The following is a 27,648-nucleotide window of genomic DNA, read 5'->3' on the forward strand; positions in this document are numbered from 1 at the left end:
GGACATTTTGCCAGTCCTCACTTGTAAAAAGGCTATTTTAGGCTTAGAGGTTAGGTATAAGGTTAGGATTAGAATTAAGGGTCAGGTTTAGGGGTTAGGTTTAAAGTTAGGATTAGAATTAAGGGTTAGGTTTAGGGGTTAGGTTAGGTTTTAGGGGTTTTAGGTATAAGGTTAGGATTAGAATTAGGTTAGGATTAGAATTAGGAGGGTTAGGTTTAGGGGTTAGGTATAAGGTTAGGATTAGAATTAAGGGTCAGGTTTAGGGGTTAGGTATAAGGTTAGAATTAAGGTTTAGGTGAAACATCATTTTCAATGGGAATCAATTGATGGTCCCCATAAAGCCCTCACAAGTATAGTAAGACATAGCTGTGTGTGTGTGTGTGTGTGTGTGTGTGTGTGTGTGTGTGTGTGTGTGTGTGTGTGTGTGTGTGTGTGTGTGTGTGTGTGTGTGTGTGTGTGTGTGTGTGTGTGTTACCGTTTGAGGTGTGTGCGGTCTCCGCTGTCGGAGCTGGCCAGTGAGGAGGTCTCACAGGAGTGGGCGTCGATGTTCTCTGTGTTCAGCAGACACGTGTCCTCCAGGATGAAGGGCTCCTCCTCATCCTCAGGCTAAAACAGGAGACGGAAGTATGACAACTGTTAGCCCAGATATGATGTAGGGCTGGCTACCCCAGATATGGATGTAGGGCTGGCTACCCCAGATATGGATGTAGGGCTGGCTACCCCAGATATGGATGTAGGGCTGGCTACCCCAGATATGATGTAGGGCTGGCTACCCCAGATATGATGTGGGGCTGGCTACCCCAGATATGATGTAGGGCTGGCTACCCCAGATATGGATGTAGGGCTGGCTACCCCAGATATGGATGTAGGGTGACTACCCCAGATATGATGTAGGGCTGGCTACCCCAGATATGATGTAGGGCTGGCTACCCCAGATATGATGTATGGCTACCCCAGATATGATGTAGGGCTGGCTACCCCAGATATGATGTAGGACTGGCTACCCCAGATGTGGATGTAGGGCTGGCTACCCCAGATATGATGTAGGGCTGGCTACCCCAGATATGATGATGTAGGGCTGGCTACCCCAGATATGGATGTAGGGCTGGCTACCCCAGATATGATGTAGGACTGGCTACCCCAGATATGATGTAGGACTGGCTACCCCAGATATGATGTAGGACTGGCTACCCCAGATATGATGTAGGATGGCTACCCCAGATATGATGTAGGGCTGGCTACCCCAGATATGATGTAGGGCTGGCTACCCCAGATATGATGATGTAGATATGATGTAGGGCTGGCTACCCCAGATGTGGATGTAGGGCTGGCTACCCCAGATGTGGATGATGTAGATGTGGATGTAGGGCTGGCTACCCCAGATATGATGTGATGTAGGGCTGGCTACTATGATGTAGGGCTACCCCAGATATGATGTAGGACTGGCTACCCCAGATATGATGTAGGACTGGCTACCCCAGATATGATGTAGGGCTGGCTACCCCAGATATGATGTAGGGCTGGCTACCCCAGATATGATGTAGGGCTGGCTACCCCAGATATGATGTAGGGCTGGCTACCCCAGATATGATGTAGGGCTGGCCCCCAGATATGATGTAGGGCTGGCTACCCCAGATATGATGTAGGGCTGGCTACCCCAGATATGATGTAGGGCTGGCTACCCCAGATATGATGGCTACCCCAGGATGTAGGGCTGGCTACCCCAGATATGATGTAGATATGATGTAGGGCTGGCTACCCCAGATATGATGTAGGGCTGGCTACCCCAGATATGATGTAGGGCTGGCTACCCCAGATGTGATGTAGGGCTGGCTACCCCAGATGTGGATGTAGGGCTGGCTACCCCAGATGTGGATGTAGGGCTGGCTACCCCAGATGTGGATGTAGGGCTGGCTACCCCAGATATGATGTAGGGCTGGCTACCCCAGATGTGATGTAGGGCTGGCTACCCCAGATGTGGATGTAGGGCTGGCTACCCCAGATGTGGATGTAGGGCTGATGATGTAGGGCTGGCTACCCCAGATATGTAGGGCTGGCTACCCCAGATGTGGAGGGGCTGGCTACCCCAGATGTGATGTAGGGCTGGCTACCCCAGATATGATGTAGGGCTGGCTACCCCAGATATGATGTAGGGCTGGCTACCCCAGATATGATGTAGGGCTGGCCCCCAGATATGATGTAGGGATGTGGATATGATGTAGGACTGGCTACCCCAGATATGATGTAGGACTGGCTACCCCAGATATGATGTAGGATGGCTACCCCAGATATGATGTAGGACTGGCTACCCCAGATATGATGTAGGACTGGCTACCCCAGATATGATGTAGGGCTGGCTACCCCAGATATGATGTAGGGCTGGCTACCCCAGATATGATGTAGGGCTGGCTACCCCAGATATGATGTAGGGCTGGCTACCCCAGATATGATGTAGGGCTGGCTACCCCAGATGTGGATGTAGGGCTGGCTACCCCAGATGTGGATGTAGGGCTGGCTACCCCAGATGTGGATGTAGGGCTGGCTACCCCAGATGTGGATGTAGGGCTGGCTACCCCAGATGTGGATGTAGGGCTGGCTACCCCAGATGTGGATGTAGGGCTGGCTACCCCAGATGTGGATGTAGGGCTGGCTACCCCAGATGTGGATGTAGGGCTGGCTACCCCAGATGTGGATGTAGGGCTGGCTACCCCAGATGTGGATGTAGGGCTGGCTACCCCAGATGTGGATGTAGGGCTGGCTACCCCAGATGTGGATGTAGGGCTGGCTACCCCAGATGTGGATGTAGGGCTGGCTACCCCAGATGTGGATGTAGGGCTGGCTACCCCAGATATGATGTAGGGCTGGCTACCCCAGATATGATGTAGGGCTGGCTACCCCAGATATGATGTAGGGCTGGCTACCCCAGATATGATGTAGGGCTGGCTACCCCAGATATGATGTAGGACTGGCTACCCCAGATATGGATGTAGGGCTGGCTACCCCAGATATGATGTAGGGCTGGCTACCCCAGATATGATGTAGGGCTGGCTACCCCAGATATGATGTAGGGCTGGCTACCCCAGATATGATGTAGGGCTGGCTACCCCAGATATGATGTAGGGCTGGCTACCCCAGATATGATGTAGGGCTGGCTACCCCAGATATGATGTAGGGCTGGCTACCCCAGATATGATGTAGGGCTGGCTACCCCAGATATGATGTAGGGCTGGCTACCCCAGATATGGATGTAGGGCTGGCTACCCCAGATATGATGTAGGGCTGGCTACCCCAGATATGGATGTAGGGCTGGCTACCCCAGATATGATGTAGGGCTGGCTACCCCAGATATGATGTAGGGCTGGCTAACCCAGATGTAGGGCTGGCTACCCCAGATATGGATGTAGGGCTGGCTACCCCAGATATGATGTAGGGCTGGCTACCCCAGATATGATGTAGGGCTGGCTACCCCAGATATGATGTAGGGCTGGCTACCCCAGATATGATGTAGGGCTGGCTATGATGTAGGGCTGGCTACCCCAGATATGATGTAGGGCCCAGATATGGATGTAGGGCTGGCTACCCCAGATATGGATGTAGGGCTGGCTACCCCAGATATGATGTAGGGCTGGCAGATATGGATGTAGGGCTGGCTACCCCAGATATGGATGTAGGGCTGGCTACCCCAGATATGGATGTAGGGCTGGCTACCCCAGATATGGATGTAGGGCTGGCTACCCCAGATATGGATGTAGGGCTGGCTATATGATGTAGGGCCCCCCAGATATGGATGTAGGGCTGGCTACCCCAGATATGGATGTAGGGCTGGCTACCCCAGATATGGATGTAGGGCTGGCTACCCCAGATATGGATGTAGGGCTGGCTACCCCAGATATGGATGTAGGGCTGGCTACCCCAGATATGATGTAGGACTGGCTACCCCAGATGTGGATGTAGGGCTGTAGGGCTGGCTACCCCAGATATGGATGTAGGGCTGGCTACCCCAGATATGGATGTAGGGCTGGCTACCCCAGATATGGATGTAGGGCTGGCTACCCCAGATATGGATGTAGGGCTGGCTACCCCAGATATGGATGTAGGGCTGGCTACCCCAGATATGATGTAGGGCTGGCTACCCCAGATATGACAACATTGTGTTGTTCTGTAAGAATCGAGCTAGAAGCTGTCAGATTCCTGCAGCATTTGAAATGGAATATGTATAGTTACTGAAAGATGAGAGCCAGTTACCTCATTCAGGATGCTCTCCAAGGTAGGCGGGGTGTCAACTTGGGGAATGTCAAACTCTTTATCGTCGATCTGAGGAGAATAGATAAGTTATGCGATCTGTGTTCAGCACAATGAAGTCTATCGAGCTCCGTGGTCGCTCTAGTCATAGACATCTCATTATATTTACTATTCTACCTAATTCTATGTTTCTAGCGATCTTTACTCGGATATTAAACGTATAGCAGAGACATGGCTGTGCTAAGCCAAAGAAAAGACAACAAAGTAGCCCATTGGCAAGCTACACATTTGACAACCAGCAAAATAAGACTAATGCTAGCTTCAGCTTTAATTGCACAAACAAACTCTCATATTTAGCGCATCTATCCCCCCAAAAATGCTAGGTTTAGCTATCTAACAAGATAACCAAAAGCTGTTGAGAAACAGCCATAAGAGCGACAGTCCCACTCACCGTATCTATTTCCATTAAATTGAGCTGGGATGACGCAGAAACCAAACTGCGTGTATCTGGTGATTCTGACATTGTAAGAGGCCAAATATATTAATATAGATACACAACGAAACAATAGCTACATTATTTGCAAGTTAGCGATATCACATCTCTCCGATTCCACTCTTCCTTGTTGTACCGGAAGAATGGTTTGTCACGTGATACGTCACGGCTCAAGGGGTGTGTTCAGTGTTCGGAACGTTTGGCAAGGTTCGACAACATTTTGTCTTGAGCGAATAATACCAACACAAAGTGTGAACATTTGTATAATAGTTCACAAATTTTTTATATTGAAATGAATTAGTTCAGTATTGCCAGCTAGCTTCCCATCTCTTTTTCCCAGATATGTTTCACTCTCTCTGGCATTCCAGGAGTCCTCGGCCCGTATTCATAATCTCAAATCTAGGATCAGGTCAAAACTGATCCTCGATCAGCACTCCGAATCTGAAACCATTTAGGAATATGGGCTCTTTGGATGATGTTAATGTGCGGTGGAGGGATGAAGATTCTGTTAAATGCAATTGCAGCTTTTAACCAGCAGGGGGAGTCCGAAACACAGCCTACGTAGGCCAACTAACGACAACATGGTGTTGAAATTATCAAGAGTAGCTAAATGCTGCCTCGTTGTGTCTTATTTCAGTAATACAGGCGAAAGTGATGAGTGTGACCAATCCTTTGAGTGTGATCCCAAATAAAAGTCTGTGGTTTGAACAAGATTTTCTTTGATAAAAAAACATCTTATCATCTTCAAATGTTTTAGAAGTAGACAGCAAAATAATGACATTCTCATTGTCGTTGACAGAATTTTGTTCCACCTGAGTGAGTCTGATGACAAGTCAGAGACCACTATGATGACACACCAAATGATGACCACCAATCAGAGACCACTATGATGACACACCAAATGATGACCACCAATCAGAGACCACTAAATGATGACCACCAATCAGAGACCACTATGATGACACACCAAATGATGACCACCAATCAGAGACCACTATGATGCACACCAAATGATGACCACCAATCAGAGACCACTCTGATGACACACCAAATACGTTTGATGGATCTTTATAAGTCTTCTTCTAATGGGGAAATGAATCCAAAAGTATCTGAAAGTAATCAGATTACACGACTGAGTTTTGGTAATCCAAAAGTTACATTACTAATTACAGTGTTGGACAGGTGACTAGTAACTGTAATAGATTACATTTAGAAAGTAACCTACACAACCCTGGTTGTTGATGTCGGTGTCATTTACATTACATTTAAGTCATTTAGCAGACGCTCTTATCCAGAGCGACTTACAAATTGGTGCATTCACCTTATGACATCCAGTGGAACAGCCACTTTACAATAGTGCATCTAAATCTTTTAGGGGGGTGAGAAGGATTACTTATCCTATCCTAGGTATTCCTTAAAGAGGAGGGGTTTCAGGTGTCTCCGGAAGGTGGTGATTGACTCCGCTGTCCTGGCGTCGTGAGGGAGTTTGTTCCACCATTGGGGGGCCAGAGCAGCGAACAGTTTTGACTGGGCTGAGCGGGAACTGTACTTCCTCAGTGGTAGGGAGGCGAGCAGGCCAGAGGTGGATGAACACAGTGCCCTTGTTTGGGTGTAGGGCCTGATCAGAGCCTGGAGGTACTGAGGTGCCGTTCCCCTCACAGCTCCGTAGGCGAGCACCATGGTCTTGTAGCGGATGCGAGCTTCAACTGGAAGCCAGTGGAGAGAGCGGAGGAGCGGGGTGACGTGAGAGAACTTGGGAAGGTTGAACACCAGACGGGCTGCGGCGTTCTGGATGAGTTGTAGGGGTTTAATGGCACAGGCAGGGAGCCCAGCCAACAGCGAGTTGCAGTAATCCAGACGGGAGATGACAAGTGCCTGGATTAGGACCTGCGCCGCTTCCTGTGTGAGGCAGGGTCGTACTCTGCGGATGTTGTAGAGCATGAACCTACAGGAACGGGCCACCGCCTTGATGTTAGTTGAGAACGACAGGGTGTTGTCCAGGATCACGCCAAGGTTCTTAGCGCTCTGGGAGGAGGACACAATGGAGTTGTCAACCGTGATGGCGAGATCATGGAACGGGCAGTCCTTCCCCGGGAGGAAGAGCAGCTCCGTCTTGCCGAGGTTCAGCTTGAGGTGGTGATCCGTCATCCACACTGATATGTCTGCCAGACATGCAGAGATGCGATTCGCCACCTGGTCATCAGAAGGGGGAAAGGAGAAGATTAATTGTGTGTCGTCTGCATAGCAATGATAGGAGAGACCATGTGAGGTTATGACAGAGCCAAGTGACTTGGTGTATAGCGAGAATAGGAGAGGGCCTAGAACAGAGCCCTGGGGGACACCAGTGGTGAGAGCGCGTGGTGAGGAGACAGATTCTCGCCACGCCACCTGGTAGGAGCGACCTGTCAGGTAGGACGCAATCCAGCGTGGGCCGCGCCGGAGATGCCCAACTCGGAGAGGGTGGAGAGGAGGATCTGATGGTTCACAGTATTTCGATACTGTGAAGGCAGCCGATAGGTCTAGAAGGATGAGAGCAGAGGAGAGAGAGTTAGCTTTAGCAGTGCGGAGCGCCTCCGTGATACAGAGAAGAGCAGTCTCAGTTGAATGACTAGTCTTGAAACCTGACTGATTTGGATCAAGAAGGTCGTTCTGAGAGAGATAGCGGGAGAGCTGGCCAATTACGGCACGTTCAAGAGATTTGGAGAGAAAAGAAAGAAGGGATACTGGTCTGTAGTTGTTGACATCGGAGGGATCGAGTGTAGGTTTTTTCAGAAGGGGTGCAACTCTCGCTCTCTTGAAGACGGAAGGGACGTAGCCAGCGGTCAGGGATGAGTTGATGAGCGAGGTGAGGTAAGGGAGAAGGTCTCCGGAAATGGTCTGGAGAAGAGAGGAGGGGATAGGGTCGAGCGGGCAGGTTGTTGGGCGGCCGGCCGTCACAAGACGCGAGATTTCATCTGGAGAGAGAGGGGAGAAAGAGGTCAGAGCGCAGGGTAGGGCAGTGTGAGCAGAACCAGCGGTGTCGTTTGACTTAGCAAACGAGGATCGGATGTCGTCGACCTTCTTTTCAAAATGGTTGACGAAGTCATCTGCAGAGAGGGAGGAGGGGGAGGGGGAGGAGGATTCAGGAGGGAGGAGAAGGTGGCAAAGAGCTTCCTAGGGTTAGAGGCAGATGCTTGGAATTTAGAGTGGTAGAAAGTGGCTTTAGCAGCAGAGACAGAGGAGGAAAATGTAGAGAGGAGGGAGTGAAAGGATGCCAGGTCCGCAGGGAGGCGAGTTTTCCTCCATTTCCGCTCGGGTGCCCGGAGCCCTGTTCTTGTGCACTGATGAAGGTCTGACGACCGAATGCTCAGCCTAAATCAATAGAAAGTTGTGCATTGATCCTGAGTGTGCGGAGACTCCTTTTCATTTAAATGTGTCTTTTGCACAAATCAATGACAGGCCCTTGCAAATAATGTTGTGTTTGACTCTAAATGTCGACAACAACTACATATAAGCCAAACCTTACGTGTTTCCAAAACACTGATTTCCCGAAAATCGTTTTGGTAAGGAAAGCAAAAATACAAGTAAGCGTTTCATTGGACAGTGTATACCATGTGTATCCTTGCACAGATGACTAATACAACTTGAAATTGAAAGGCTTTACTTGAAACATCTAATGAGGCTGTCACAGAGGTCCGTCAGACACATAGGTACAAAAGCAGATTTGGTCTGGTAGCCCGAAGCTATACTGGTACATCTCTGTTCCTCACAATCCTGGATGCAGGTTGGATTTTATGCTTTACTTTCACAGATCCAGCTTTAAACTTCTTGTTCTTGCTGCTTTTCTCAGTCTTTTGCACATCGGGCACAGACTCAGGACTCCAAACGGACTCTATGGGATGCTTTGGATCCATCACAGACCTCGAGGTGTATATCTGTCTGGACAGGCTCTGTTTCGATAAACTGGGTATCTGTGTCTGCATAGACCTCTGTCTGGACAGGCTCTGTTTCGGTAAACTGGGTGTCTGTGGCTGCATAGACCTCTGTCTGGACAGGCTCTGTTTTGATAAACTGGGTGTCTGTGTCTGCATAGACCTCTGTCTGGACAGGCTCTGTTTTGATAAACTGGGTGTCTGTGTCTGCATAGACTTCTGTCTGGACAGGCTCTGTTTCGATAAACTGGGTATCTGTGTCTGCATAGACCTCTGTCTGGACAGGCTCTGTTTTGATAAACTGGGTGCCTGTGTCTGCATAGACTTCTGTCTGGACAGTTCTGGTGGCGAGAGCAGCACGCTGATCTTGCTGGACCCCAGAATCGGCTGTTCGAAGCACCAGCCACAGCACCAGCTGAATATGACAGCTAGAGTCAGGGTGATGACGATGGTGCAGAAGATAAATACGACGAGGAAGCCACCAATGCTCCACATGTCGTGGAAGCCCTCATCGGACAGCTTGGAGAAGAGCCTCTCATAGAGGTAGGTCCAGTCCTTGGAGATGTTTCTTGCCATGGCTGCCATCTTGGCTCTGGCTCCAGTGTCTTCATTCACCTGTACGGTCATTGAGGTCAATGTCAATTCTCTAATAACCATAGCAATGTGGAAGATACCATTCTGTAAAACATAAATGACACTTACCTCTTGATCACCAGCTGTTACTCTGATAGAGAAGAACACAGTTCTATACTATTTGTGAAGCTTCTGGACTACTACATCATTGACGTCCATTTCAGATCCACTTTATCTGTATTTATTCAGAAATAAGAAGAATATATTGTTGCACGGACATGTAATCTCTGAATGAACAATAATTCTTTATAATTTCCATCCAGAAAACGAATAATAGCTTCCATCATAACGAAGCCAAGTGCCACTGTCAGTACCAATGAACAAACTGGACAGAGGACCTCAGCTAGCTAGCCAGCTAGCTTTAGCTAGCTTGTTAGCTACTACTGTCAAGTTGCAATAATTGAGCCATGACGAAGTGTGTTAACTTAGGCAACTTTCATTATCATAAAATTCCTTCGTGAGAGCGTTATTTCAACTTACCAAAATTGTTAGTAGGACGTTGGCAAACTATATGGCTTTTATTTGAACCGGAGGATCAGCGGTCACATCGGAAATTCTTGGTAACCATGGTAACGTCGTCATCAACGTTCGCCGCGTGTTAAATTAAATTGCTCCAAGCCAAGCGCCTAGGAATTCTATGTAGAGAGCATGTATCTTCTTCCTAATGTTAGCTAGCCCTACTTTATAACTATTCGTTGAGTTACTTTTAAATATGCATGAGGAAATTCGAGATGGTAGACCTACAGGCTTGTGGTAGAAATGTTGGGGTGAGCAAGTGAAATAGTTTTTTTTTTTAACTAACTGAAAAGTTATCCAATATTTAATTGCTCTAGCCTAAACTCATATTCAGTTGCCCCAAGAAAAAGGAATACAGGAAAAGTTAGTACTGTAATTATGGTTACTACATAAACAATTATAATGCTTTTCACAAGTAAAGAGGCCTGATCACTGTATCATTCATGTGCTCTTTTTATACCAACCCTGGTCATTAGGCTCTGGCTGCAAGCTAGTGTTTCATGCTAGACGCTGTGATACCAGCGACACTAATAGGCAGAGATGGAATTCCTCAGGGGCCTGATTCATCTCCTAGTTCCCAGCACTGAGAGGGGCTTATGTAGGGGTCACACACGCACAGAGGCAGGCACACAGACACGCACGCACTCACACACATACACACAGTCAAAATGCTACTGTACTACTGTTGTCTTATACTGCCTCAATTTCCTTCACATAGGGCTAAGTACAGTATAGTTTGGGTAATCTAAGTACAGTACAGTACAGTATAGTATAGTATACAGTATAGTACAGTACAGTATAGTACAGTACAGTACAGTATAGTATAGTTTGGGTAATCTAGGTTATTGTGCCTGCCAGCCTGTCACTTCTCTAGACTTAAGCCCCACTGTAAGACAAGACATCAGACAGAAAACAGTAGTCCCTCTAGCAGTGTAAGCTTTACTGAGAGGGTGTACCGTGTGTGTGTGTGTGTGTGTGTGTGTGTGTGTGTGTGTGTGTGTGTGTGTGTGTGTGTGTGTGTGTGTGTGTGTGTGTGTGTGTGTGTGTGTGTGTGTGTGTGTGTGTGTTTTTTAGCAGAGGATCTGCAGGAAATATGGGATAATCCCCTTTTTAAGATAACGTTCCTTGAGAATAATGTGTTTCTTTCTCTAAAGCCCCAATTGTTACCACAGAATCCTCAGAAATATATAGATAAACCAGGCATCAGTGGGGGAGAGAGAGATTCAGCATTCAGCACCACAGACAGCTCAGAGAGAGAAAAGGAGATGGCACATTAGTCTGACATTGATTAAAATTACATTGTTTACAAACAATGGAGTTAAACAAGCTTATATTTTGGGTTCTGATGGGGTACGACAGTTGAACTAAGCTCAATTAAAAGTTACATTCTTCAAGAATCAATGGGTGTATAATATGTCATTAATTTAGAAGTCTAAAGTACCAATCACAGATTTCCCCTTTAAAATACCTTGTTTTTGTTATCAGAAAGATGACAGGCTACATTACAGTCGGTGAGGGACACTCATATTCCATCACAGAGCAGGAAGTCACACTGACAGTAGCCTACACCCCGAGGTCAGATTGTGTGATGTAACAATGACTTGTGTCATGACAGATAGGATGACCCTCACACCTCACTGGCCACTGCAAGCAGTGTCAAACATACAGTATTGATAAAGAATCATAATTGTTCTGCATTGTCAAGAGAGAAAGAGAGAGAGAGAGAGAGAATGAGAGAGATGAGAGAACACGGGCGATTAAGAGAAGTTTCTTGAACAGTGTAAATAGTTTGGGGTTAATGCTAGTGGTGGTGGGAAGTCCTACAACAGTGTGACATATTTCCCTGGGCCTGGGGGAAACTGCAGCAGCTAGTGGGCCACTCCTCTGATCGCATCCCAAATGGCACCTTTTCCTTATATAGCTCATAGGGCTCTGGTCAAAAGTAGTGCACTATGTAGGGAATAGGGTGTCATTTGGGCCACGCTCACTCAGACTGGCTCACTTGTCTCTTCGGACACATGTTGAAGAGAAAGGAGATGGAGAGAATTCAACTCTACTGGTGTGTGTGTGAGTGTGAGTGTGAGTGTGTGTGTGTGTGTGTGTGTGTGTGTGTGTGTGTGTGTGTGTGTGTGTGTGTGTGTGTGTGTGTGTGTGTGTGTGTGTGTGTGTGTGTGTGTGTGTGTGTGTGTGTGTGTACTGTCGCTTACTGCCAGGGTTCAGCAGGTTCAGGGAAGGCTGTAGTGTGGCACTAAGCACACTAGGCAGACCAGAATATATAAATACCTAGTGTATAGGGGATAGTCTGCTGTGCATTATTCAACAGCCACAGCCCATATAGCATGATAAGGCACCTCCAATTGAGACCTATACATAAATATTTTGTATTTGTTTAAGCAACTTGTTTGCTAAATGTGAACAGCCTACCTTCCCCAATAGATTATTTTTTTTAGATATACCATTTTCGTTGTTGGACATAAAAGACTGTAAAATCACCAGAAAATCATCTCAAATTATTTTGTATTTTATTTATGAAATCTGTTCCCAAGTCTTCCCACACGCAAATAATGGGATGTGTGATCTTATCCCAATGTAATCATGGTTTGACATTATTCTGTTTTTGTCAAATACTATATCTGTTTGGGATTCTTGTTTAATCTATTATTTCATCTCATTCATCCCAAATGTTATCTTGTTGCTATCCGAGATGAGACGAGCCGGCCCATGCTCGCCCCCTTTCTTGCATCACGCTGGTGTTCCAGACGGGCCCGCGCCTGGGAGCTGTCCCATCCTTAATGGTGCTGAACCCGCCGCGAGAAAAGAACCATCGATTCGAATGGATTTCAAAAGCACAGAGACAACGGCCACATCAACCACTTCTCTCCGGTTTCGCTGCTCCTGTCGACCCAAAGGCACGACAACAACCGTTTTGGGGTGAATTAAAAGCACTGTTATGTCGTTAAAATATGTGGATTACCCGCTTGTAAAGAGGATGCTCCGTGTGAGAGAAAATGACGGTAGGAGGCTAGGCTCTGTGGAAGCGAAGCCCAGGGCATGTTCGTGACATCCCTAAATGATATTGTAGGCTTTTGTTGTGGGAATAGCCTCAACCTCCTCAGACAGACCGTTGAATTGACAGGCAACGAACGCAAACTACCGTGGAAACTACATTAGACGACAGCCGAGGACATAACCTTTAAAGCATCCATAAGGATCGAGTATAGAGAAAGGACGATTTAAACAGGGCTCGACTGGTCAACGGGGTGGAGGGTGGCGGTTATATCAAGGACCACTGGCCACATAGCGACTGTTAATACAACATGTAATGGGACATTGTTGGTAGAAGGGCCGTAAAGAAACAACGCTGTTGTATTAATGGAACCAGATAGGCTACAACACGGGATTGATAAAGGGCAACGGGAGAGTAGACGAGATAATAAGAATGAAAAGATCGCAATACTATAGTCTTGTTCCCAAGATTCGGTTTGTGATGCCATTGGAATGAAATGGGAAGATGCTCAAGCTATGTGCCTGCCCGTTTTCTCTAAGGTATATGAGACATGTAAGTCTATTTGTTTGATATGTAGTCGGGGTTTTCCTGTAACCCGAGCAATTACTTAGTTACAGGCATAAGCGAGCTCCAAGGCTAGTGCACGTTAGGGTTATCTGACAAGGCTGAGAAATGATGTGTGGTGGTGCGCGCACACCAACTCATTCGATTTATTCCGGCTGATTCGAGTTTAGAATTCAGAGCTAAATTGAAAATAGCTGTTGAGAGAAAGAATGTCATTCAACCCAACTGGAAAATACACAACAGAGGAGACTCCTCTTTGCGATCATCCCCAACGAAATAACAGTAAGCTTTTCCTTTTCTCTTCATGTGCTCTGCACGTTTCTGAATAGAAATCTACACCTGTATCCTCCTATAGAAACAGACACATGTTGTTGTCTCTCGGGGTGGTTGTATGGTGCTGGGGATTGTTGAGCCGGAGACCGATGCTGCTCCGCCGCCAGGGCATGTCCAAAGGCCGCTGTTGCGTTTTGTTCAGTGACCTGAAGGTTTTCTTACTCAGACCGCCGGTCCCGGCTCCGCCACCGGTGATCATCCCCATGAACGGACAATACACGGACAGCAATGGGTCCGGCATCGGCATTGATGTTGCCATCGACAACAGCAACTCTGCAGCGAGTGCACCTTCACCAGAGGCGGAAGGTTATGCTACCCCTGGCCCACCGACAGGAGAGCCTTCTTCTGCCGGGACAAACGAGCCCAAAGCGACAGAGGAATGTCAGCATGCTACGGGACAGACTGGACCCCTGGACTATGGCAGCTCCGAGGAGGACTGCTCCAAAGAGAAGTGTGAGGAGAGATTCTCCCAGAACAGTCGCACAGACAGTGGTGTTAGGACTCCCCAGTGCAGGATATGTTTCCAAGGTCCAGAACAGGTGAGTGGCCTTACAGGTAGACAATAGACGATAGACATATAGGTAGACCTATGGTCAGACATTGACTGTATATGACTAATTGTTGCTAACAAGGATGTTTTTCAAAGTGTTTCAAAAACAATGGAGCTGAAGGGCTGAAAAATGCTCTCTCTCTCTTTCTTTCTCCTTCCCTCTCAACACTGTGCATGTTGTGGATCCCAAGCACCCAGGAGCAATTATATGCTTGAGAACAGAAATAATGATTTTCTAACTTACTCACTTCCCATGGCTATGTAAAAGGTAGGAGTACTAGAATTCACAGAGCAAGCCCTGTCTTAGACAGAAGAGATAGGAACAGAACATAACAGAGGAAGCTCTGTCTTAGACAGAAGAGATAGGAACAGAACATAACGGAGGAAGCCCTGTCTTAGAAGAGATAGGAACAGAACATAACAGAGGAAGCTCTGTCTTAGACAGAAGAGATAGGAACAGAACATAACAGAGGAAGCCCTGTCTTAGACAGAAGAGATAGGAACAGAACATAACAGAGGAAGCCCTGTCTTAGACAGAAGAGATAGGAACAGAACATAACAGAGGAAGCTCTGTCTTAGACAGAAGAGATAGGGACAGAACATAACAGAGGAAGCCCTGTCTTAGAAGAGATAGGAACAGAACATAACAGAGGAAGCTCTGTCTTGGACAGAAGAGATAGGGACAGAACATAACAGAGGAAGCCCTGTCTTAGAAGAGATAGGAACAGAACATAAGAAGAGATAGGAACAGAACATAACAGAGGAAGCTCTGTCTTAGACAGAAGATAGGAACAGAACATAACAGAGGAAGCTCTGTCTTAGACAGAAGAGATAGGAACAGAACATAACAGAGGAAGCTCTGTCTTAGACAGAAGAGATAGGAACAGAACATAACAGAGGAAGCTCTGTCTTAGAAGAGATAGGGACAGAACATAACAGAGGAAGCCCTGTCTTAGACAGAAGAGATAGGGACAGAACATAACAGAGGAAGCCCTGTCTTAGACAGAAGAGATAGGGACAGAACATGACAGAGGAAGCCCTGTCTTAGACAGAAGAGATAGGGACAGAACATGACAGAGGAAGCCCTGTCTTAGACAGAAGAGATAGGGACAGAACATGACAGAGGAAGCCCTGTCTTAGACAGAAGAGATAGGGACAGAACATGACAGAGGAAGCTCTGTCTTAGACAGAAGAGATAGGGACAGAACATGACAGAGGAAGATCTGGGGAAGTAGTGGATTCAAGTAACACAGGGTACATCTCAATAGTCTAAAGGGGATTCCTCTCCTAAAATCTCCAGTTCCAGGTGTTTGCTTTCCACCTGTACTGGTCTTTGATATCATCAGATGGAGCTAAGGAGAGGGAAAGGAAAGGACACCACTTTAGAATATTGAGATCCGGCCAGGGAGTGTAGCTCGGGCCACATTGCCTTGGATTACCTGACTCAGAAGAACTCCCATTTGCAAAGTATCCGGCCCACATAGACAATTCAGTGTGAAGGTGGGTTGATGATTGAAAAGGTGCTGGTGCATCAGGGCCAACATGGTGAATGTACTGCACATACCTTTCACATCCTGATCCTCTCACCTCTAAGGAAGTCAATGGGGTTGCTGCTCCTCCTAATCCTCCTCCTCCCGCTCCTCCTCCTCCTCCTCCAAATCCTCCTCCTCCTGCTCCTCCTCCTAATCCTCCTCCTCCCGCTCCTCCTCCTCCTCCTCCTAATCCTCCTCCTCCTGCTCCTCCTCCTAATCCTCCTCCTCCCGCTCCTCCTCCTCCCGCTCCTCCTCCTCCTCCTCCTCCTCCCCCTCCTCCTCCTCCTCCTCCTCCTCCTGCTCCTCCTCCCCCTCCTCCTCCTCCCAATCCTCCTCCTCCCCCTGCTCCTCCTCCTCCTTCTCCTGCTCCTCCTCCTGTTCCTGCTCCTCCTCCTCCCCTCCTGCTCCTCCCCCTCCTGCTCCTGCTCCTCCTCCTCCTCCTCCTCCTCCTCCTCCTCCAATTTGTGGCCTAGTCCTGTGCATCAACTAGCCCAGGGGTATTCAACCCAGGGTCCGTGGTTTTGCAGGGGGTCCGTGAAAATATATATATATATTTTAAAGGGATGTACATTTTTAGCTCCCCTGCTCAGACTTTGCATGCATCAACCAATGGCTGCGTGCCACGTCATCGACAGTGCTGTAGGGCACATGTTGCTGTAACATCTGATGCGATTAGCTGATAGTTAAATATCTATCCAGGCGTTGTTAGAGCCGGCATGCGTCAGCAACGCCTGGGCAGAGCAGCGTGGCCATAAGCTTTGAAAAAGCACCGCGGATGCCGCTGGCTGCTGGTAAGCTTTCTTGACAGATTTTGGCCAACACATGGCTCACCTTTGTTTAACCAGCGAAACAGCTGCTATTAGCTATTCGTGTTTGGAGTGACCTGCCGAGCTAATAGGTAGAGTTCCACTTCCTCTTCCTGTTATAATGTGGGAGGTCAAAATCATATAAAACCATCTACCAAATCTATTCATTTCAAAATATTGATGACTGAACCTTGTCATTCACCTGATGATAAGACAAGTCGTGAACATATATATTTTTTGCTAACATATGATGGGGGTGCTGGTTCACCGGTTTGCTTGGGTGGAGGTCCCTGGGTCGCCGGTTTGCCTGGGCGGGGGTCCATGGTTCACCGGTTTGCCTGGGCGGAGGTTCCTGGGTCGCCGGTTTGCCTGGGCGGGGGTCCATGGTTCACCGGTTTGCCTGGGCGGAGGTCCCTGGGTCGCCGGTTTGCCTGGGCGGGGGTCCATGGTTCACCGGTTTGCCTGGGCGGAGGTCCCTGGGTCGCCGGTTTGCCTGGGCGGGGGTCCATGGTTCACCGGTTTGCCTGGGCGGAGGTTCCTGGGTCGCCGGTTTGCCTGGGCGGGGGTCCATGGTTCACCGGTTTGCTTGGGTGGAGGTCCCTGGGTCGCCGGTTTGCCTGGGCGGAGGTCCCTGGGTCACCGGTTTGCCTGGGCGGAGGTCCCTGGGTCGCCGGTTTGCCTGGGCGGAGGTCCCTGGGTCACCGGTTTGCTTGGGCGGGGGTCCATGGTTCACCGGTTTGTCTGGGCGGGGGTTCCTGGTTCACCGGTTTGTCTGGGCGGGGGTTCCTGGGTCACCGGTTTGTCTGGGCGGGGGTTCCTGGGTCACCGGTTTGTCTGGGCGGGGGTCCATGGTTCACCGGTTTGTCTGGGCGGGGGTCTCTGGGTCGCCAGTTTGCCTGGGCGGGGGGTCTCTGGGTCGCCAGTTTGCCTGGGCGGGGGTCTCTGGGTCGCCAGTTTACCTGGGCGGGGGGTCTCTGGGTCGCCAGTTTGCCTGGGCGGGGGGTCTCTGGGTCGCCAGTTTGCCTGGGCGGGGGTCTCTGGGTCGCCAGTTTGCCTGGGCGGGGGTCTCTGGGTCGCCAGTTTGCCTGGGCGGGGGTCTCTGGGTCGCCAGTTTGCCTGGGCGGGGGTCTCTGGGTCGCCAGTTTGCCTGGGCGGGGGTCTCTGGGTCGCCAGTTTGCCTGGGCGGGGGTCTCTGGGTCGCCAGTTTACCTGGCCAGTTTGCCTGGGCGGGGGTCTCTGGGTCGCCAGTTTGCCTGGGCGGGGGTCTCTGGGTCGCCAGTTTGCCTGGGCGGGGGTCTCTGGGTCGCCAGTTTGCCTGGGCGGGGGGTCTCTGGGTCGCCAGTTTGCCTGGGCGGGGTTTGCCTGGGCGGGGGTCTCTGGGTCGCCAGTTTGCCTGGGCGGGGGTCTCTGGGTCGCCAGTTTGCCTGGGCGGGGGTCTCTGGGTCGCCAGTTTGCCTGGGCGGGGGGGTCTCTGGGTCGCCAGTTTACCTGGGCGGGGGGTCTCTGGGTCTCTGCCAGTTTGCCTGGGCGGGGGGTCTCTGGGTCTCTGGGCGGGGGTCGCCAGTTTACCTGGGCGGGGGGTCTCTGGGTCGCCAGTTTGCCTGGGCGGGGGTCTCTGGGTCGCCAGTTTGTCTGGGCGGGGGGTCTCTGGGTCGCCAGTTTGCCTGGGCGGGGGTCTCTGGGTCGCCAGTTTACCTGGGCGGGGGGTCTCTGGGTCGCCAGTTTGTCTGGGCGGGGGTCTCTGGGTCGCCAGTTTGCCTGGGCGGGGGTCTCTGGGTCGCCAGTTTCCCTGGGCGGGGGTCTCTGGGTCGCCAGTTTGCCTGGGCGGGGGTCTCTGGGTCACCAGTTTACCTGGGCGGGGGTCTCTGGGTCGCCAGTTTGCCTGGGCGGGGGTCTCTGGGTCGGGGGTCCAGTTTGTCCTGGGCGGGGGGTCTCTGGGGCCAGTTTGCCTGGGCGGGGGTCTCTGGGTCGCCAGTTTACCTGGGCGGGGGTCTCTGGGTCGCCAGTTTGCCTGGGTTTGCCTGGGGGGGGTCTCTGGGTCGCCAGTTTACCTGGGCGGGGGGTCTCTGGGTCGCCAGTTTGTCTGGGCGGGGGTCTCTGGGTCGCCAGTTTGCCTGGGCGGGGTCTCTGGCGTAACCAGTTTGCCTGGGCGGGGGTCTCTGGGTCGCCAGTTTGAATTTGGGTCCCAGTTTGTCTGGGCGGGGGGGTCTTGGGTCGCCAGTTTGGGGCGGGGGTCTCTGGGTCGCCAGTTTGCCTGGGCGGGGGTCTCTGGGTCGCCAGTTTGTCCTGGGCGGGGGCGGGGGTCTCTGGGCTCGCCAGTTTGCCTGGGCGGGGGTCTCTGGGGGTCGGTAGTTGCAGTTTGCCTGGGCGGGGGTCTCTGGGTGCCAGCCTGGGGGGGGTCTCTGGGTCGCCAGTTTGCCTGTTCTGGCACGCCAGTTTACCTGGGCGGGGGTCTCTGGGTCGCCAGTTTGCCTGGGCGGGGGTCTCTGGGTCACCAGTTTGTCTGGGCGGGGGGAGGAAATCTCTGGGTCGCCAGTTTGCCTGGGCGGGGGTCTCTGGGTCACCAGTTTGCCTGGGCGGGGGTCTCTGGGTCGCCAGTTTGCCTGGGCCTCTGGGTCCCAGTTTACCTGGGCGGGGGTCTCTGTTTGGGCCTCTGGGTCGCCAGTTTGCCTGGGCGGGGGGTCTCTGGGTCGCCAGTTTACCTGGGCGGGGGGTCTCTGGGTCGCCAGTTTACCTGGGCGGGGGTCTCTGGGTCACCAGTTTACCTGGGCGGGGGGTCTGGGTCGCCAGTTTACCTGGGCGGGGGTCTCTGGGTCACCAGTTTACCTGGGCGGGGGTCCTTGCGTAACAAAAAGTTGATGACCCCTGAATTTGCCCCATCTTCACCCAGTCTTTCACTGATGAAGACATATCCTCATGGTCTGTCCCTGTGTTGACATTTAGGGAGACACTAGTCTAGTGTCTGATGATGCCCGTTGGAGAACATTAGAGAGCATCTCTCTCCCTCTGCTCCAAATTACATCACATTATAGAACACTACTGCCTGGAGTGGTAGTTGCAGTCAGCCTGTCTTTGGGTGGCAGGCTGCTGAAAGCTTTTTGGCGCTGAGGATAAATGAATATGTGTCCCAAATGGCACCCTAGTTGCTATCTAATGCACTACTTTAGACCAGGGCCCATAAGGTGGCCCCTAGAGTGCCATTTGAGCTGCATCCTCAGTATAAAGAGTGTGTTAAAGCTTTGGCTCAGTCTGGGAGCAGGAGGAGGAAATAAAACACATTCAGGAGAACCAGTGATGCTGTCTGTCAATCTGAAAGGTCTCCTATTCATTCATACTCTCTCCTCCATCCTCTCTCTCTCATCCCTCCTCCCTCTCCTCCCCCCCTCCCTCTCCTCCCCCCTCTCTCTCTCCTCTCTCTCCCCCCCCTCTCTCTCCTCCCCCTCTCTCTCTCCTCCTCTCCCCTCTCCTCTCTCTCCCTCTCTCTCTCTCCCCCCCTCTCTCTCTCCCCCTCTCTCTCTCCCCCCCCCCTCTCTCCTCCCTCCTCTCTCTCTCCTCCCTCCTCCTCTCCTACTCTGCCCTCTCTCTTCCTCCCTCCTCTCTCCCTCTCTCCCTCCCGTCCCTCCCTCTCCCTCTCTCCCTCCTCCCCCTCTCTCTCTCCCCCTCTCTCTCCTCCCCCTCTCTCTCCCCTCTCTCTCTCCTCCCCCTGTCTAGATACCTCCCCTCTCTCTCTCTGCCCTGTCTTTCTCTGAAGAAAGGAACAGGAGAGATCTCTCATCATCCCCTCTCTGCTCTTCTCTCTCTCTCTCTCTCTCTCTCTCTCTCTCTCTCTCTCTCTCTCTCTCTCTGTCCCCCTCTCTCCCTCTGTCTCTCTCTCTCTCTCTCTCTCTCTCTCTCTCTCCCTCTCTCTCCTCCTCTGATCTCACCTCCCCCTCTCTCTCCCCACCCTCTCTCTCTCTGTGTCTCACCTCTGTCTCCTCCTCCTCCCTGTCTCTCTCTGTGTCTCACTCTGTCCTCCTCTGTCTCCCTCTCTCTCATCCCCCTCTCTCTCTGTTCCCTCTCTCTGTGTTGCTCTCCCTCTCTCTGTGTCTCTCTGTGTCTCTCCCCCTCTCCCCTCTCTCTCTCTCTGTCCTCCCCCTCTCTCTCCTCCCCACCCTCTGTGTCTCCCCTCTCTCTGTGTCTCTCTCCCCCCCTCTCTCCCCTCCCTCTCTCCTCTCTCTCCCCTGTGAGATGTCCCACCCTCTCTCTCCCCCACCCTGTCTCTCTCATCCCCTCTGTCTCTCCCTGTGAGCCCCAGAGAGGATCTCTGATAACCATGGTAGCTGTGAGATGTCCCACCCTCTCCCTGGTCATGATCCATGGTAGCTGTCTGTCTGGAACCAGAGAGGATCCTCTGGTCCCCAGAGAGGATGTGGCTCCCATGGTAGCTGTCTCTCTCCCCCCCCTCTCTCTCCCTCTCTCTCCTCCTCCTCCCCCCCCTCTCACTCAGCCTAGTCTAATATGTTATTGAATGTAAACCCTATTTCAGACACTTGTTGAACCTACTCTGCTAGTCTGATTCCTTTCACAGACAGTACAGGACAGTTGGTTCCCCGGGCGGTTTAGGTTGAATTAGGTTGGATAACCAACGTACCAGTTCAGACCTCTTTTCAACTCACGTTGTTGTAGCCTAACTACCAGACAGCAGGCTGCACTGGGTACACATACATTTATCTGCCAGCCAGGGCCAGCTTTTCTATGTCTTTATTGTGTAGTATCCACCTGTTTGTATTACATAGATAGTGTGAAATTGAGTCTAGATAATTGCCTGTCTTTCTCTGAAGAAAGGAACAGGAGAGATGTCATTATAGATGTTTGGCTTTAGAAAAGTGCTCTTCTGGGTGTTTGTGTTAACAACTGAAACATGAAAGCAAGAGAATGACATTCTTGAAAGGCTGTTTCCGCCCTCTCTGTGTGTCTCTTTGTGTGTCTCTGCTCTGTGTCTCGCTCTGTGTCTCCAGAGAGGATCTGTGTGTCTCTGGAACTCTGTGTGATAACTCTGTGAGATGTCTGGAACCAGAGAGGATGTGTGGTCTCACTCTGTGTGTCTCTCTGTGTGTCTCCAGAGAGGATGTGGCTGTGTGTCTCTCTGTGTCTCTGTGTCTCTCTCTGTGTCTCTGTGAGATGTCTGTGTCTCATGATAACTCTGTGAGATGTCTCTCTCTGTGTCTCTGTGTCTCCCTCTGTGTCTCACTCTGTGTCTCTCTCTGTGTCTGATAACTCTCTGTGTCTGGTTATCTCTGTGTGTCTCTCTGTGTCTCTCTGTGTGTCTCTCTGGTCCCTGTGTCTCTCTCCCTGTGTCTCTCTCCCTGTGTCTCTCTCTCTGTGTCTCTCTGTGTCTCTGTGTCTCTCTCTGTGTCTCTCTCTGTGTCTCTCTCTGTGTCTCTCTCTGTGTCTCTCTCTGTGTCTCTCTCTGTGTCTCTCCCTGTGTCTCTCTCCCTGTGTCTCTCTCCCTGTGTCTCTCTCCCTGTGGCCTGGTCATGATAACCATGGTGGTCATGATAACCATGGTAGCTGTGAGATGTCTGGAACCAGAGAGGATGTGGCCTGGTCATGATAACCATGGTAGCTGTGAGATGTCTGGAACCAGAGAGGATGTGGCCTGGTCATGATAACCATGGTAGCTGTGAGATGTCTGGAACCAGAGAGGATGTGGCCTGGTCATGATAACCATGGTAGCTGTGAGATGTCTGGAACCAGAGAGGATGTGGCCTGGTCATGATAACCATGGTAACTGTGAGATGTCTGGAACCAGAGAGGATGTGGCCTGGTCATGATAACCATGGTAACTGTGAGATGTCTGGAACCAGAGAGGATGTGGCCTGGTCATGATAACCATGGTAGCTGTGAGATGTCTGGAACCAGAAGGATGTGGCCTGGTCATGATAACCATGGTAACTGTGAGATGTCTGGAACCATGACAAGTGGATGTCTGGAACACCTGGTCATGATAACCATGGTATGTGAGATGTCTGGAACCAGAGAGGATGTGGCTCACATAACCACGCACTACACAGGATGTGGCAATAACTTTCAGCAGATGTCTGGAACCAGATAGGATGTGGCCTGGTCATGATAACCATGGTAGCTGTCATGTCTGGAACCAGAGAGGATCTGGCTGTTCATGATAACAGGTAGCTGTGAGCTGTCTGGAACCAGAGGGATGTGGCCTGGTCATGATAACCAGAAACCACAGCTGGCCTGGTCAATAACTGTCTATCTGTCCAGAGAGGATGTGGCCTGCATGATAAATCCATGGTACTGTGACAGATGGAACCAGAGTCAGATGGGGTAGCTGTGAGATGTCTGGAACCAGAATAAACCATATTATATTGAACTGAAGGTGAGATGTCAACCAGAGAGGTGTGGCACTGGTACCATGGTAGCTCTAGAGACAAGGCTGGTCAGATCGACTGTTCTCCAGAGGACTGGAACCAGACAGGTTACTGGTAACACCATGAGTGAGATGTCAAGGCTTCAGATCACACGTTCTCCAGAACTGAAACCACTGGTAACTCTAGAGATGTCTGGAACCAGATCTGAGGATGTGGCCTGTTCATGTCTGGAACAGATTACATGAGCTGTGGGTGTAGAACCAGAAGGATGCACTGGTCTGGTAACTGGTAGCTGAGACAACCTTCAGAGGATCGGCCTGTTCATGATCCAGAGCTGTGGGATGTAGGAACCAGAGAGGATGGGCACGTTACTGGTAACTCTAGAGACAAGCTGTGAGATGACTGTTCTCCAGAACTGAAGGGCACGTTACTGGTAACTCTAGAGATCGTTCTCCAGAACTGAAGGGCACGTTACTGGTAACTCTAACCAAGGCTACTGATCGACTGTCTCCAGAACTGAAGGGCACGTTACTGGTAACTCTAGAGACAGCTCTGCTACTACAGGATGTGGCCTGGCTCCAGATGATCAGAGACCTGTTCTCCAGAGCTGTGAGATGTGGAACCACTGAAGGGCATGTGGCCTGGTATCTCTAGAGACAAGGCTTCAGATCGAGGTTCTCCAGAGCCTGGGTCATGTAACCACTGAAGGGCACGTTACTGGTACTCAGAGACAAGGCTTCAGATCGACCGTAACCAGAGCTGTGGTGTCAGGAACATGTAGCCTGGTCATACAGAACTGTGAACCAGAGGGATGTGGCACTTACTGGTAACTCTAGAGACAAGGCTTCAGATCGACCGGTTGTGGCTCTGGTCAGAACTGAAGGGCAGATGTTACTGGTAACTCTAGAGACAAGGCTTCAGATCGAGCCGTTCTGGAGAGGGACTGTGGGTGTAGAACTGAAGGGCACGTTACTGGTAACTCTAGAGACAAGGCTTCAGATCGACCGTTCTCCAGAACTGAAGGGCACGTTACTGGTAACTCTAGAGACAAGGCTCCAGATCGACCGTTCTCCAGAGCTGTGGGTGCAGAACTGAAGGGCACGTTACTGGTAACTCTAGAGACAAGGCTTCAGATCGACCGTTCTCCAGAACTGAAGGGCACGTTACTGGTAACTCTAGAGACAAGGCTTCAGATCGACCGTTCTCCAGAACTGAAGGGCACGTTACTGGTAACTCTAGAGACAAGGCTTCAGATCGACCGTTCTCCAGAACTGAAGGGCACGTTACTGGTAACTCTAGAGACAAGGCTTCAGATCGACCGTTCTCCAGAGCTGTGGTGCACAGGACATGTAGGTACAGAACTGAAGGGCACGTTACTGGTAACTCTAGAGACAAGGCTTCAGATCGACCGTTCTCCAGAGCTGTGGTGCACAGGACATGGCTCCCCATTCCCTACATTTTGCACTACTCCTGCTCTGGCTAAAAGTGATGCATTATATAGAGAATATGGTGCCAGATTAACCCTGTGGCAGCGCCAATTATGTATATAAACCCTGGACTGCTGATGCTATGTATTGGCCAATGAGAGGCTTTGAAGCCATGTGTCGGCCATATTGGTGCTCCCCAGTAGGAACAGTCCATAAGAATGAATGGAATTCTACAGTATTTCAATGAGGACAAAATGACATGTATAGAAGTATGTTTTGTTTTAGTGTGGACAGTAACGTTAGTAATGTAACAAATATATACTTTAAGGAAAATGTTTTTATATATATGTTTATCTCACATAATATCATTTAAAAGTCTGCATTAAGGCTGTGATAGAATAAATATGGCTAAAACTCATGTAGACATTAATACATGCATTTCTTTAGCTTCCAAAATATTTTTGACACCGGTGTCGAGATGGAGGGGCGATGGCTTCAATACAGCGCCCCCTATCAGTCATCCAGCGTGTATGTAGATCACTGGTCAGCATCCTGGCCGACACTCAGCTGGCTCACTGTAAGACAAACCAGTAGCAGCATTTTCCTTTATGTCCCACAGGGGGAGCTGCTGAGCCCGTGTCGATGCAGTGGGTCTGTCCGCTGCACCCATGAGCCCTGCCTCATCAAGTGGATCAGTGAGAGGGGCTCCTGGAGCTGTGAGCTCTGCTACTACAAGTACCACGTGGTAGCCATCAGCACCAATAACCCACTCCAGGTAGGGACAGCTGTGAGCTCTGCTACTACAAGTACCACGTGGTAGCCATCAGCACCAATAACCCACTCCAGGTAGGGACAGCTGTGAGCTCTGCTACTACAAGTACCACGTGGTAGCCATCAGCACCAATAACCCATCAGCACCAATAACCCACTCCAGGTAGGGACAGCTGTGAGCTCTGCTACTACAAGTACCACGTGGTAGCCATCAGCACCAATAACCCTCTCCAGGTAGGGACAGCTGTGAGCTCTGCTACTACAAGTACCACGTGGTAGCCATCAGCACCAATAACCCTCTCCAGGTAGGGACAGCTGTGAGCTCTGCTACTACAAGTACCACGTGGTAGCCATCAGCACCAATAACCCTCTCCAGGTAGGGACAGCTGTGAGCTCTGCTACTACAAGTACCACGTGGTAGCCATCAGCACCAATAACCCACTCCAGGTAGGGACAGCTGTGAGCTCTGCTACTACAAGTACCACGTGGTAGCCATCAGCACCAATAACCCACTCCAGGTAGGGACAGCTGTGAGCTCTGCTACTACAAGTACCACGTGGTAGCCATCAGCACCAATAACCCACTCCAGGTAGGGACAGATGTGATGGGACTCGCCTGCTCTTGGACTTGAGTCAGGGGGAGGGTTTTAGGGGATGAAGAGGATGAAGAGGAGAGCTCTAATTGGGTGTATATCACACAGCACTGCAGAGAGAGAGAGGGTTAATACTAGTGTATATGAATAGTGTGGGATGATGATGTACTCTCTCTTCCCTCCTTCTTTCCCCCTCCCTCCTCCTCCCTCTCTCTCTCTCTCTCTCTCTCTCTCCCCCTTCCCTCCTTCTTTCCCCCTCCCTCCTCCTCCCTCTCTCTCTCTCTCTCTCTCTCCCCCCTTCCCTCCTTCTTTCCCCCTCCCTCCTCCTCCCTCTCTCTCTTCTCTCTCCCCCTCCCCTCTCTCTCCCCTCCCTCCTCCTCTCTCCCCCTCCCCCTCTCCCTCCTCTCCCCCTCTCCCTCCTCTCTCCCTCCCCCCAGTGGCAGGCCATCTCTCTGACAGTGATAGAGAAGGTCCAGATAGCAGCGGCCGTGCTGGGCAGCCTGTTCCTCATGTCCTCCATCTCCTGGCTGGTGTGGTCGTCCCTCAGCCCCTCGGCCAAGTGGCAGCGCCAGGACCTGCTCTTCCAGATCTGCTACGCCATGTACGGATTCATGGACCTCGTCTGCATCGGTGAGGCCGGCACACAGAGGAACTCCTCCTCCTCCTCTTCCTCTTCCTCCTCCTCCTCCTCTTCTTCTTCTTCCTTGGTTGATTTATTGGGGGGAAAAGATAGACAACCCAGGGGATTCTACTTGTTTGCAACGTGGTCCCCTATGGAATACACCTCCCTCCTCCTCCTTCATTTCCTCTTCTCCAATCAGGACACTTGAGGTGGGACATATATGACTCCCCAGACAGAGCTCTGGAGGACTCACTGTGTGATTAACCAACACTACCAACATGTTGGATTCAGGATGTATTCATGTGTAACTGACAACCTCCCCCTCTTCTTCTCTCTCGTTAAAGCGCTGATCGTCCATGAAGGCCCCTCAGTGTTCAGGATCTTTAACCGCTGGCAGGCAGTGAACCAGCAGTGGAAGGTGCTGAACTACGACAAGATCAAAGACACTGAGGACCACCAGAGATCCAGGCTGACGCCCAGGCACCTGGCCCTGCCCAACCCCAGGACGAGTGCTCCTCCCGGGGCAGAGCCGGGGGATGACATGGTCTCCCCCTCCACCTCCTCCCTCATGGCCGCGGTGGCCGCCTCCGCGCCTGGCTACACCGGGGCCACAGCCGCAACCGCCAGCCTGACGACGGTGACGACGCAGGACTCAATGTCGGAGCAGGGGCCACCATCCCTGCCAGACCACCACTGTGCGTACAACATCCTCCACCTGCTCACCCAGCACCTCTGGACAACGCAGCAGGAGCCCCGCCCCACTCAAGTCCATCCCCAGCCTCTGCAGCCCAGCAACAGCAGCCGGGAGCTGGTCATGAGAGTCACTACGGTCTGAGGCTTCAACTGAGGCCTAACTTTGTTATGTTACAACAACCAACATAAGAGAGAGAGGGGTGTGTGGCCTCTTTTTGGGAGTTTGAATGGAGGACTGGGAGACGTTGCTGCTGCTTCACAGAGACTTACATGAAGTTACTCAATGCTGCCTGGGACAGAAAGATGAAGGAGCGAGGGGGAGAGTGTGGGTGAGGGGGAGAGTGTGGGTGAGGGGTAGAGTGTGGGTGAGGGGTAGAGTGTGGGTGAGGGGGAGAGTGTGGGTGGGGGGAGAGTGTGGGTGAGGGGGAGAGTGTGGGTGAGGGGAAGAGTGTGGGTGAGGGGTAGAGTGTGGGTGAGGGGTAGAGTGTGGGTGAGGGGTAGAGTGTGGGTGAGGGGGAGAGTGTGGGTGAGGGGGAGAGTGTGGGTGAGGGGGAGAGTGTGGGTGAGGGGGGAGTGTGGGTGAGG

The 27,648-nt window shown here is 51.0% G+C and overlaps 3 protein-coding genes across 7 annotated transcripts in view; 1 reads left to right on the plus strand and 2 right to left on the minus strand.

Annotated features, from left to right (window-relative positions):
* vps8 (VPS8 subunit of CORVET complex) overlaps positions 1–4,913 on the minus strand; it is a 29,091-nt gene extending 24,178 nt beyond the window's left edge. The window contains 3 exon segments of the mRNA XM_052500094.1: positions 476–606; positions 4,246–4,314; positions 4,694–4,913. Of these exon segments, the coding sequence (XP_052356054.1) occupies positions 476–606; positions 4,246–4,314; positions 4,694–4,765 (272 nt within the window). The 5' untranslated portion in view covers positions 4,766–4,913.
* A 3,445-nt stretch (positions 4,914–8,358) lies between these two features.
* Positions 8,359–10,022, minus strand: LOC127916624 (uncharacterized). Of its 5 annotated transcripts, none has more exons than XM_052498930.1 (4): positions 9,760–10,022; positions 9,349–9,454; positions 8,756–9,261; positions 8,359–8,701 (listed from the first exon to the last, which is right to left on the minus strand). In XM_052498930.1, exons 3-4 carry the CDS (start codon positions 9,229–9,231, stop codon positions 8,458–8,460), a joined length of 720 nt encoding a protein of 239 aa, XP_052354890.1. In that variant the 5' UTR covers positions 9,232–9,261; positions 9,349–9,454; positions 9,760–10,022; the 3' UTR covers positions 8,359–8,457. The 5 variants fall into 5 exon arrangements, with proteins under 5 accessions (XP_052354890.1, XP_052354893.1, XP_052354892.1 ...); XM_052498933.1 differs by having other exon boundaries at positions 8,359–8,755; positions 8,864–9,261; positions 9,760–10,021; XM_052498932.1 differs by having other exon boundaries at positions 8,810–9,261; positions 9,760–10,020.
* A 2,549-nt stretch (positions 10,023–12,571) lies between these two features.
* marchf4a (membrane-associated ring finger (C3HC4) 4a) lies at positions 12,572–27,381 on the plus strand. Its single transcript, XM_052500095.1, has 4 exons — positions 12,572–14,238; positions 25,005–25,160; positions 26,186–26,378; positions 26,715–27,381. The coding sequence occupies exons 1-4, from the start codon at positions 13,732–13,734 to the stop codon at positions 27,203–27,205; spliced, it is 1,347 nt and encodes a 448-aa protein (XP_052356055.1). The 5' UTR covers positions 12,572–13,731; the 3' UTR covers positions 27,206–27,381.
* Positions 27,382–27,648: the final 267 nt, after the last annotated feature.

The sequence above is a fragment of the Oncorhynchus keta genome, chromosome 37, assembly GCF_023373465.1.
Source record: "Oncorhynchus keta strain PuntledgeMale-10-30-2019 chromosome 37, Oket_V2, whole genome shotgun sequence".
NCBI classification, from domain to species: domain Eukaryota; kingdom Metazoa; phylum Chordata; class Actinopteri; order Salmoniformes; family Salmonidae; genus Oncorhynchus; species Oncorhynchus keta.

Bases quoted from the DNA above. Each gene is read 5' to 3' on its own strand.
- LOC127916624 (XM_052498928.1), bottom strand. From the start codon at position 9,231: ATGGCAGCCATGGCAAGAAACATCTCCAAGGACTGGACCTACCTCTAT.
- marchf4a (XM_052500095.1), top strand. From the start codon at position 13,732: ATGTTGTTGTCTCTCGGGGTGGTTGTATGGTGCTGGGGATTGTTGAGC. The intron at 25,161-26,185 runs GTAGGGACAGCT...CCCTCCCCCCAG, and splicing joins GCACCAATAACCCACTCCAG to TGGCAGGCCATCTCTCTGAC. The intron at 26,379-26,714 runs GTGAGGCCGGCA...CTCTCGTTAAAG, and splicing joins CATGGACCTCGTCTGCATCG to CGCTGATCGTCCATGAAGGC.